Source organism: Struthio camelus, chromosome 17 (assembly GCF_040807025.1).
Source record: "Struthio camelus isolate bStrCam1 chromosome 17, bStrCam1.hap1, whole genome shotgun sequence".
In the NCBI taxonomy this organism is placed as follows: Eukaryota; Metazoa; Chordata; class Aves; order Struthioniformes; family Struthionidae; genus Struthio; species Struthio camelus.
The window spans coordinates 14,708,195-14,720,584 of NC_090958.1; the positions used below are offsets into that span (position 1 = coordinate 14,708,195).

The window sequence follows — 12,390 nt, forward strand, 5'->3', positions numbered from 1 at the left end:
AGCCTGCTGGGGCTGCTGTAATTTCAACAGGCAGTCAGCAATGCCTCAGTGTTTCTGATGGTTGGAGCAGCCCCACATCAGAAAAGCAAAAGGCTGAGCATGTGGTGGCAGGATTGCGCGAGCAGTAATCTGTCCTGGGTTTGAAGGGATGGTCGGATGTGCTTCTGAGGTCTGGCCAGGGACTGGAAAGATCAGGGATGTGTTTGGATGTGTTGCAGCTCCCAGCTGGTCTCCAGACCCAGATGTGAAGGGAATTGTGCTTTGCCCACGCTTGCTGCAGGGCTGAGTCAGGAGAGGACTGAGGCACGTGAGGAACCTCGGAAGATTTCCTGAACATTAGTTTTGTGCACAAGTCAATCCAAACCACCTATCTCCCCCCTCAAACCCTCCCCCCCACCCCCCAAACAGGTTGGAGTCTTGCACATCCACTTGGCAGGAGCAGAGGAATTACTTGATCAGAGGCAAGGCTAAGCAAGCAGGGATTTTACTGGCTCTGAGCGATGGCTTAATCCCTGGGCAGACTATTAATTTCCTTCTTACTACAGCCATGCAGGTTTCCCATGCTGAACAGTAGCATTATGCTGTGTTGTGAAATCCGTACTGTCTAATAGGAGCATGGCGATTCCTGAAACTTTAACTCACACTACTCGAAGTGTAAAGAATGAGAGTCAATCTCTGATAAACTTTTGGTTTAAGTTATTTCCCTAGGCTTCCTCTCTGCAGTTTTTCTCTCTGCATCACACTTGCTTCAGCCTCCCTGTCACTCTCAGCACTTCAGCATTTAGCCATTTTATCCCTTTTGTTGATGTTTTGGTTGCCTGATAAAACAGCTAGTGTTTCTCAGTGGTTTTTATCCTACCACCTTGAAGCCAGGAACACAAACCTTTTCCTTTCAGAAACAAATGCCTAGTGGTCAGTTGGGACTAGAGAATGTTAAGTAGTGGCAACTGAATTAGGGTGTTAAGGGTTTTGGATGATTGCTGCTGGGCTTTTGCAGCAGAAGTAAAAAAAATGGTAAGCCAGAGCCACTAGTAAGGTGCAACAGCATTACTTGGTATGTCCCCTTTTACCACAGTATTTATGACATTTAACTTTGACCACTACCATGTGGAGACGTTGGGGGGTTCCTATACATTCGAATGCCACCGCAGGTGCGTTAGAGCAATTGTATGTTCTGATGAGAAGCACCTAATTCCTTCTCATCTTTCTTAAATTAAAATGCCCAAATAGAATAAATCAGGCCAAGGAAATGCATGAAATTTGAGGCTGGGAGAGGTGCAATTATTAATTTTTCAGGATTTATATGTAGAGAGGATTACCGGCAGCCTTTGTGTTCCTGCAAAATAGCTCTATCTTGGAAAGCAATTGACAAGGAGGTTTTCGTATAATTCCATGTTATCTCTATTTCTGCTTGCCTGGATCAGCCAAGCCCTCAACTATGATTCCTCCAGTATTAAAATCATAACCATAACTGTGCTCTGACATGCACTAAGGTTAACTGCTGCAGCTGGATACAGACAATGTTGTGTGTACCCTGCGTTAAGGACACAGAATAATTTTGGACAGTGTCATTATTGTATTAATTGAACTCCATTCTGCATCAGTAGCTTCACTGAGCCATTAGGGTTTGCCTGCAGCAGAACTCCTTGCTATTGTTTAGCAAATGTTGCTTTGGTAGCCACTAGTGCAGATGTCAGAGAGGTGGTTAAGTAAGTCAGTATAGAAGTATAGTCTTCAACTGAAGATTTTATATATAAAACAGAAATCTCTATTCAAATTGCTTAGTGAATATCCATTTTACAGCAATCACAACTCTTTGGAGCAATGCAGGCTTTTTCTCCATTGAAAAAGAATCTGAACCATTTACTTATATACAGAGTGTGCTTTGGTTTTTTTTGTTGTGGACCTGATCCTGTAAACCTTTAAGTAATGTCATCAGGAATCAGCAAAATTGCTCCCTTGAGAGAGGAAATACCTTTATGAAAAAGAGTTTGCAAGCTCAGGATTTTTGCAGCAAAGATTGTTGTTACATGTTGTTTTTCTGCCTCTCTGATGCTAGTCTCTGAACATCTGACATACATGTCATTGAATGAAGGACAAACAGCACATGCAGATCCATGGGCCCTTTTTTAAATTTTGGCACAAGTTAATGTAATGGTACAGCCTGCTGTAAACTGCTCCTGTGTTACCTCCTAGAGGGGCTGTTTATAGGCAATAGATGAGAGAATTCCTGTATAAGGGAACTGAAGTGTTCACAGTTGCTATGATGTCCAGAAAATGGTTTTTTCTGCAGCTGTGAGAAGTTGCTAGGGAACAGAGCTAGCTCATTTTCACTGATCAGTCTTCGTTAGCGCCGTTGAAGTAATCTTCTCATTCCTTGTTCAGCAATACTGTTGTTTCATTCCGCGTTAAGCTGAGATTTGGGAATAGCCGACAATTGTCCCGCTTATGAAGTTTGAAATAAACTTTCTAATAAAGACTTTCTTTATAACACCTCAGAGCACGCAGTAAACTTTTCACTAAGAGTGCAATGAGCTTCAGGGTGTCAGAGTGAGGAGCGGAGAAGGGAGACTGAGCCCCCTGCCCTGGGGCTGCGGGAGGTGCACCATCGTTGGTAGGAGCGTTGGGCTTGCAAAGCCTTTATGTGCTTGTGTGCCTCTCCAGGAAAGGGCGCAGAATGTGCTGCCTACATTTATGATATTATTTTCATTGCAAAATACATTTTAGCCTGAGCCTTAAAGCACTTGCTTTAAGGTGAGTGCTCTTTCACTGAACACCAGACAGGCAATAGTCACATTGTAGGGGGCATTGAGCAGTGGCTGTTGATCTGCTTGATAATTTCTGCTTGATAAGCCAAAATTCTTGTAGTTTTGATTGCTAGCAGCATCTTTCCATTTGAGTCTTGTAGAAAGCCTCTAGATATGGACTCTACATTACATATATTGTATGTTACATAATACAAATTATATATGTGTGTTATATATAATATATAGGTAGAATATAGCATCCCTTCTAGCTCTTTGCTACCATTTTCTCACCTGTGAAATAGGGCAAATGGCACTCCACTTTCCCTGTGTAGTCTCCTCTGTATTTAGCTGCAGGGTGCTGTGAGCAGTGTTGCTGATGTTTAGCCAGGAAAGGAAGGGATGTGTTGCTCTGTGTGTGTGTGTGTGTGTGTGTAGGGAAGAAGGGGTTTCAATTGTTTGTTTGTTTTTTTACAAGCAGTTTAGAAAGGTGTATTTCAGAATCTACATCATATTTTGCATTTGTTTTGGAAACAGTAGTTGGAAGCAGTCCACAAGGCTCTCAACCACTTCAGATCAGCAGGCAGCTCTATTTATCTTTCTTTCATTTCTGTAAACAAACACCTTCCTTCACACCTTTGAATACATAAATATTTTGTTTAGTATTGCTGCTCATTATTGCCCAATTATCCATTTCTGTAGGAAAAAGTGCCATGCAGCAGGGAGAGGTGACAGTGAGTCCTTATTACAGCACTGGATGTGCTGAGTAGTTTGGAGCAGAGATTATGGTTTCCCTCCTTCACCTGTTACTATCAACTTTAAGACAGTAACTCCTCTTAAACATCATTATGCTTACTTCACAATTCATATTGATGTGTGGCTACTGGCAGGAATACAGCTTTGTCCCTTAATGCAATAATACCTCCTTAGGACATCTCTAACCGGAATATTGTCAGTAGTAATAGCCGTGTCTTACCTATCCTGTTACTGAGACTTTGCCTACCAGTAGCATCTGTTTCTGTAATGCCACCTCAGGGGACATCACTGCTCTTTTCCTCTTTCTTATTGCTTTGCCACCTATTTGACATCCTGGACTATCCACAAGATAAATTCAGCAGAAGGATGCAGCAGCCAGACTGCTACACAGACACGATGTGTATGAAAAACCTGTTCCTGGCTTTTCCATCATGTTTGGGATCCCAAGATGGGGTCTGCTGGGATCCCTATGGAGGTGCAGTGCTACTCTTATTACTCACATAATTGATTCGGTTTGCTTTCTGAGCTCAAATTCAGGGTCTGCCTACAGCAGAAGGATCCAGTTCTGCAGACTGGGAGAAGTTCTGCAGACTGGGAGAAGTTCTGCTTCCCACTGAGAATCAGGGCCCTTCCTGGCTTGTTTATTAAGTGAATAGAGGTCACAGCTACAACCCGTGTATTTGTCTCTGCTTTGAATTGATTTGTGTCCATTCTTTCCTTTTAATTCTCCAGAGACTAACGAATTTTCCTTCTTGCAAAATTTATTTTTCATAAGAATTTTCTTTTTGAAAACCATAGGAATAAATCTAAGTCTACATATGTGTAATGTGTATATATTCATGCATATATACACAGTCACGTGTGCACACACAAACTGTAAGTGCAGTAGACAATTCTGTCAAGTCCAAGAGATACATATTCCAAAGAGATCTATTTTATTTAACTCATGATATGCACAATTCAGCTTTTGAAACCTAAATTGGTCTTGTGCCTTTTCATTAATTGAATTTTTTTTTAATTCACTTTTTTTTTTTTTTTGATATTATCTCCATTTGAATGAAGGTGGTTTAGTGTCTGGGTGGAACGGTTTTTCCTCCTGAAATGTTAATTAGATAGAGAACATGTTATGCTTTGGAAAAGCTGTATTGCAAACCCATAGATAAACAGATTGATTTAATTTTAATCTGCTTTCATGGTGATGCATAATGATAACTGGTTTCTGTCTCACAGGGCTGAAAACCACAGACCTTAATAAGAGCTTGTGGGTATATTATACAGCTTTAAATAGCTTATGTTGTGCTAGACCGCTCTCCATAAATTATTCTAACTCCATCAGCATCTCAGGGACTCCCGATTCTCTTCTGCTGTGGATTTTCAATCAGTGAAACTATTAGTGTAATCTGAAGAAACTTGAAGGCATCTTCTCTGAAAACAACTGACAACACTGGGTTGTACATGGAGTATTCCATGGGGGGAAAAAAAGCTTTATAGAAGTCACAGAATCGCAGAATAGTTTGGGTTGGCAGGAACCTCTGGAGATCGTCTGGTCCAAGGCAGGGTCAGCTAGAGCAGGTTGCCCAGGACTGTGTGCACTTTGGTTTTGAATATCTCCAAGGACGGAGCCTCCACAACCTTGCTAGGCAACTTGTTCTGCAGGTGCAGTGCATGCAGTGTAAGGTAAGAAATGGATGACTGCCACAAAATCAGCCTAGCATCCCCAGCATAAACTTTATTTTTCCCTTGGTTCTAGACCATCTCTCTGCACATATTGAGAGTAACCAAAATCGTAGAATAGAATAACTGCGAATAGTCTAAAGGATAATAGTGGGGAGTAGCACAAACTCCTTTTTCCATGTGTGAAAAGAGACGAGAATTGGTTCTGAAAATTGCTCAGCAGAATCAAGCACTTGGCAGGGTGGGAGGTTGTTCCAGGAAGTGATACATCAGCATGCAGATGTCAGACTGAACCGTTCTGGTGTCAGAATGGCCTTATTTTTGCAACGTGCAGCAATAGAGTGACCTTAGGTACTGCTGAGGGTGACCGCATTTCATGTACTCACAGTGTTTGCTTTTGAGACAGTGGTCCTTCTGCTCTGGCTTGCCAGAAAGAGACATTTCCCTCTTAGGACCATGAATACTTTGTGGGTTTCTTGCAGGGAGTAATTAGCTACTGCCTTAGATCACTGCGTTAGACTTTCCTTCTTCTTCAGTACAAATCTATTAAGATTTTAGTTTGCTATCATAGCTCTTCATGGCTAAAAATCATGTCTTTTTCCACTCACATTTTGCTTGTCATTGATTTTAAAGACTAGTTACAGTAATATGGTAGTATGGTTAGTGAGGCTTTCTGACTCGCAGAGGTTATACCAGCAAAGGCCGCCCTAACCCCATTACTGCGGTTACAGTACAAACATGGAGAGTGTTATCCTGTAAAGCTAAACATTGCTTCCAGCCCTCTCCATTGCTGGGTTAAGATTAGGCTCTGGGCAGTAAAAAGCACTAAAGACGAACAAAAATAGAAACCCTTCAAGTTATTTCTGAAGTGCTTTCGGGAGATATGATGGCAAAGGCAAATTCAGAGCCCACTAAAGGACGGCAGTGTCTCTTAGGTGCCTAGAAGCTCTCAAAAACGTGGCCCTCTGCGCACACTTTATCTGCCACCTCCTATCAGCCGCTCTAACACGATAAACAGGGGCTAGTAGCGCCAGTGTTAACAGCCTCGCTTTTCTCCTTTTTGCTTTAATGGTGAAAGCTCACTTTTCAGAAGGAGCATGAAAAATTCCCACATATTTTTGCCTGGAGCCCTCACAGTAGTAGAAAACCAGAATCAATGTCATGGATTTAAAATATCTTTATTTAGAGCAGTTTAGGGGTTAGACTCTTTGTTTATTTGCACTTTGTTTTGGAGCAGAGGGATGCATGACATTTCCATTCTGCGTGCAGGACGCTGACAGGAGCAAAAAGCGGAGAGGGAGTCCTGCCTGTGGCAAGATTTCTGCAGTTTCTATACGGTCCTTGTCTTTGATCTCTTCTTACATGTCTTGGAGGGAGAATTTGCATGACTTTCCTCTCTTTTTCCCTTTCCCTGTGGTGTTTCAAACCAGACACTTGGTTGACATTGTACCATGGCACTTAGCAGCACACGTGCTCTAATGCTGTTATTTTTCACCAGCAAGCTGTTCCACTTTATACAACACTTAACTAACAATTTCACAGCCATTACCAGCCTGCAGTAATGACATGGGCTGAAAGCTAAGCGCTAACTGCTTGTAAACTACAAAAACCGGGGAGATACTAAGACAGTTTGATAAATGAAAAAGGACATTGCCTGCATTTTAATTGGTTGAGTTGAAGCCTCTTTTATCACTAGCATAAACATGGTGTTTAGAGGGTCAGGAGATAGAATTGGGAATCACTGTCTTTATGCAGTTAGGAAATGTATTTGTTTGATTTCAGGTGTGATGTACGAATTCTGGGAGTTCTGTCTACATCTTTTTTTTCTCCCTTCCCTGGCTTTGCACCCTGTCAACACTGACGGGTTTCAGGGGTTGAGGTCTCCAAAGGGCTTGCCTTCTATGAGTCATTTGTGAAGGGGGAACTGCTTACAAGTCTTGGAGCAGCATGCAGGATAAATCACAACCTGTGGCACGTTTGTACCAAACAGCTATGGAAATGTTTAGTTAAACAAGCATCCTTGTTTAAAAAAAAAAGTATTACACATGATTGAAATGTTAAATAAATCTTTTCTTGCCTTCTTTTTTCCAAAGTATAACCTGACCCAAAGTAAGGTGTTTGGGAGAAAATACTCAAGCAACTTTCCTTCCTGCTGGCCCACCACACTATTTTAACCAAATGTACAGTATGTTGTACTTAGGCTGTTAATTGTGAGCAAACATATGAAAAAGCTTTGTCATAGGCCTCTTTGCATGTTGAACTGAGAAAGCATAGTAGGCTGAACCATGATTGAACCTCAAGGCTGCAGCTCATGAGCCCTCTCAAGCAGTGGAAGGGCTGAGCCCCAGCTTGCCCTATGACAGCCAGGCAATTCAATAAGGCAGATTTGCAAGGAAGTAATGGATCCCTGACAGCAGTCGTAGTGTTTTCATGTCAAGCATCTTCAGATTTTAAGCTGCTCACAAATAATATACCTTCAGTTATTATTAACCCTCTTTCATCCAGGTCATTCTTGGGTAATTGCCAAATGCTACAGCCATGGTAAATTGGGTGAATACAATTGTGCAGTTCACCAATTGTAGCAAACACAGCATAAGACACCCCGAAGAAGAAGCTTTTCCTGGGATCATGAAATTGAAGCTTTTGTGCTAATGATAGAAGTACGTTTGACTGACTCTTCTCAAAAGAGTTACTAACCTCTAATTCTGTAGAAAACAGCAATCTTATTCTGTTACAGTTTTCAGTAAAATTAGAGGTTTGGGACTTTAATAGATGACTAAATTAGATCTTATCAAAAACTCTTCTAGGAAATCTTGATCCTTAGACTGCAATTACTCCAAGGAGCATATGCAAGAATCTGCATTTGTTTTGAAACATTAGAAATCAGTGCTAGATGGCACTTTGTCACCGGGTAATGTGAATGTCAAGGATAAACAAACTCAACTTGTCTTTCTGTTTTTGTGTCCATTTTGCTGGTTTGCTGCATCACTCTGGCATTTAACGGAATCCAGACAGAAAGTAAGAGGATGGTATCAGTTACTGTCTCTGCGTTTGCAAACTTACTTTTGATCTGTCTATATTACTTTTTAAGATGGAAGTGAGAAATTTCCTCAATTTTTAGTGAGTGGCTGTTTACTTAGCACAACTGAGTCCTTGGGTTGCATTCTCATTTACAGTAAAGCCATTGCATACAGTGCAAGCTAGAATGTAGTGTGCTCTCACACTGCTTTTTTCTTTAACTCCTCCCAATTTTACTAATAAAGCATATAAAACATAGTTGACATCTAGTCAAAATCATGTGTTGTATGTTTTTACATAGTAATTATATCGTGCCCTCAACTTTGAACCACAGGAAAGTGGTCATTTTGAAGTGAGGCTCCCATCTGGTTTTTTTTGGATTTCCAGGACTTGTAATTTTTTTTTTGCCTAGAAATCTTGTCCAGGAGACTTCAAGGGCTTAAAGTCTTTATCCAGGATTTCCAGATGTCTCACAGCAGAATTGGTCTTGCTGCAGGTGCCCCAAAGAGGTTCCATAACATGCAGGAATCCTAGATATATTCAAAGGCATATGCAGACCATGGGGTAGCACATCACATACTCGTCAGATCTACTGTGCACGTGTGCTACACCTAGGTTTTTCAAAAGTCACCTGTGGTGCTGGACTTAAGGCACATGCTCAAAGTGGGTGCAGCTTTGTGAAATGAAAACCCATGCTCACTCATCCCCATGCAAGCAGGTTCTGGCTGGGGGTGAAACAGCCGTCCTGTGCTGGAGCTGAGCCCAGGGGGCTGGCTCTCTTAAGGCAGTTGACTTTTCAAATATATATGCTCTACGAGGTGGCCTGGATGCCATGCTGGGATCTTTGGACCAGCTGTAATGTCCTACTAGAAAGAGAGCAGCCGCACTGGAGAGCTGGAGGTGTGTGTCCTCAACCACAGCTGGCTGAGCCGGGATTGCCCTGCGAAGTGGAAATCATTTTTCTTTCTGCATTGGTCTTAGTTGACACCCATCAATTATCCTTTCTTGAGGCAGAAAAGAAAGGCTGGAGTGGATATGGTCTGGGAGTAGCTGGAGATGTGTGAAAAATATTTCATCCAGACTCTGGTCTTTTCTGACTCCCTTTCTCTACCTACCATACCAGATATACAATTTAGTTTCTGCTCCTCTTTGACCATTGGTCCCTCTTCCTGAGAGATATTCATGGTCTAGGAGCAATAACCATATCCTGTTTAAGATACATTTTGGGAAACTGGCATAGAAGAGCCTTGGCACAAATTGGCAGCCCTTCACGTACATTCTTCAGGAGTGCTAAGGAAATGACAGCAACTGCCTTTGAGCTAGCAAAGAAAAAATTATATGCAGTTCTTTTGGTCCAAGATAGGTGAAGGAATCTTTTGTCTTTTTATTCTGAGAAAGTCTATGTGGATGTTTTCCTTCAAGTTCACAGGCAATTTCATGCAGAGGCAGAACCTATAGTTCTTGTTTCACTGATATTAGCATCGCCACACAGTAGCAGCTGTTTATACAAAAAATCACATACCTTTTTTTTCAGAATTGAGAGCCTGCCATAATACTGAATAGATTCTGTGTATGAGATTTTAAGCAAATATAATTAAGCTGTCATTTCCCGACAGCTCATTTATGAGGTTGTTTGACCGCACAGGACTTTTTTGGGGGTTTGTAAACATATTTGGAAACCAAAAGTTAACAACACCAGAAACTCCTCATTCAGTAAACTGACCAGCCAACATTACATAGCTATGGAATAATTCACTAATGCCTTAAGATACACGTTTAAATATTTAGTTAAAGAAAGGGAGAGAAAGCATCTGCAAAGAGGAAATAAAATGAATTTTTAGAAATATGTGTACTGTTCCTATTCTCCACTAGTAACTCAAACCTGGACGTACTGTGCTAATATATGAGAACCAGAAATAGTCAATAGCAGCCAGTCTAGTCATCAAGACTGTAAAGCTTTGTCAGGCAGCTTTTCTTGCTGCTTAATCTTGTGCATGGAAATAGAGCCCTTGAACTGCAAAGAAACCACTCACTTTTGGAAGACTAAGCACGTGCAAAACTATTTTTAGGATCAGAGCCTGTAGAACAGTTACACACAGCAGTACTGAAAGAAAATGGAGAAATGTTATGGACTCAAATAGTGAAATTTGGAGCAAAGATATGAAACGTCTTCAGTTTGAGTAATTGAGACTGATGTTGGGGAAAAAAAATCAAGGTAGACTGTGTGCATATCCTGAGACCTAGGGAAGGTTTTCAGCTCCTGACTCCAGATACAAACTCCAGCAAAAAACTGACTTAATTCTGGGACAAATGTGGTACATTTCTCCCCAGTATGATGATTTCTAGGCAAAAGAGAGCCTTAATGTGCTCGGTGGTGCCCACGGTCTCAATGCTGGAAGAGCAGGGGTGAGGAGCATGCTCCAGAGCGTATCTACTCTGCAATTTAGACGTGACTACAATTGTAATTACCATTAGTTCAATATGATTTTTATCTAGACATCATTTCTTTAAAATATGTTAACTCCCTCATCTCTTTTCCTTGTAATACTGTCAAATTCTAATGAGTGGTAGCATTTTCTGTGGGTCAATGAGCAAATGATGAAGAAGCTGATGTTTTGTGTCTAATTGGTGACATATCCTCTTCTTCCTCTTAGGGCAAAGGTGAAGAAAGGAGTGAATATTTTCAGCGTACGAGCCAGCAGCCCATACTTATGGGACATCAGAGAGAACATGGATTACACTGGGAAATATGCACCAGCTGTTATTGTTTGCCAGAGGAAATCTGCCATCTCTGAAAACAGGTAGGCCATTTCCAGCAGTCTGTCTTTTAATAACTGACGGTGGGTTTTCTTTTTCAAAGCGTTTTGCTATTATTTTAATTAATTTTATTATAGTATCTAAGTATGTACCATGAGTAGATTTTTGGAAAAGCTGGGGCTGTCTTTAGTGCATTGCTAACTCTACCACATGTGTTTTAAACAAAAATGTTATTCAATCTTGATATCCAAGTGAAGTGAAAACTAACAGGAAATATTACTGTCACAGAATATTCAGAAGAACATGTTTCACATCTTTGAATTTAGTTCTGACTAGTTTAATCTCTTCAAATTATTTGCTGCCCGGTGTTATAGCAGGCGTTTTGTTAATTATTGGGAGAGGGGTTTGATCCTAAGCTTTCCAGAGGAAACTAAAATATATTCCATGTATCAAACCCACATTTCTGTTAGTGAGTTTTATATGAATTTTTAATCTGCAGTAGAAAATAGATTTTTGTTCTTACATTCCCGTTGTGCAATCACTTACATAGAACATTGACCCTCCTGAACAGCTCTCATCTGGCAGCTGCATGTTCCTCTTCTAATCACAGCTGATTACTGTAAAGAATATTTTTTATATTATTTGCTGCTTCTTGTCCATTGTTTCTGGAGGCAAGTGCATATTTATAAGGATCTGACAGTCTGTATATGTATTGTCTTTGGCATCATTGTTAGAAAACTCACCTTATAACATTGGAGCTCCAATTTTGCTCTGTTTTACTGGTTAAATTTTACAAAATCTTACAGGCTTTGGAGATTCGCTATGGGATTTAAAGTTTTTAAATAAAAACTCTCTGAGCCTAATAACAAGGAAGCCTCATGTCTTTGCAGTCTGGGAGGAGGAAGAAAAGAGAGGAAGGGAAGAACTTCCTTTCATAAGCAGCATATAAATCACTTTCTCCTTATTGCAATTCAGTTTCTACACAATTTCCCTGATACAGTATCCTAACTGTTCTGTATCATCTAAACTGAATGTTGCCTCATACCTAACTGAATTTTACTGGTCAAAGAAGCAATGCATATATCTGTCCAAGGTCATAGCTGTTTACTTTCTACAAGAACCTGTCAGACAGATTCTTTAAAATCCCAATTCAAAGCTATTTGAAGACAGTGTGAGTATTTCCATTGACTGAAATGGGCACTGGATCAGAATCAGTGATTATTTTAACAGGCAGGTTTCTGTCACACTTTAGCTTGTTGGGTCTGTGCAGTGCATTTACCTGATTTCTCCTCCTCATCGGGAAAATGTAGTGCAGCATCATGGGTGAATTGAAGCTTGGCGACTTATTTCACTTCACTATTTATTACTCAGTATCAGGCTTTCAAAATGACCCGCTTTTTTTTTTTCTTCATGCAGTGGTTGTTGTTGCTGTGTGCTTTCA

The 12,390-nt window shown here is 40.7% G+C and overlaps 1 protein-coding gene across 4 annotated transcripts in view; it reads left to right on the forward strand.

The window, feature by feature from the left end:
* Positions 1–12,390, forward strand: part of TMEM132D (transmembrane protein 132D) — a 275,079-nt gene that overhangs the window by 101,659 nt on the left and 161,030 nt on the right. For all 4 annotated transcript variants that reach the window (XM_068910685.1, XM_068910686.1, XM_009666648.2 and 1 more), the window contains one exon: positions 10,847–10,993. In XM_068910685.1, the coding sequence (XP_068766786.1) occupies positions 10,847–10,993 (147 nt within the window). The remainder of the gene's footprint in view (positions 1–10,846; positions 10,994–12,390) is intronic.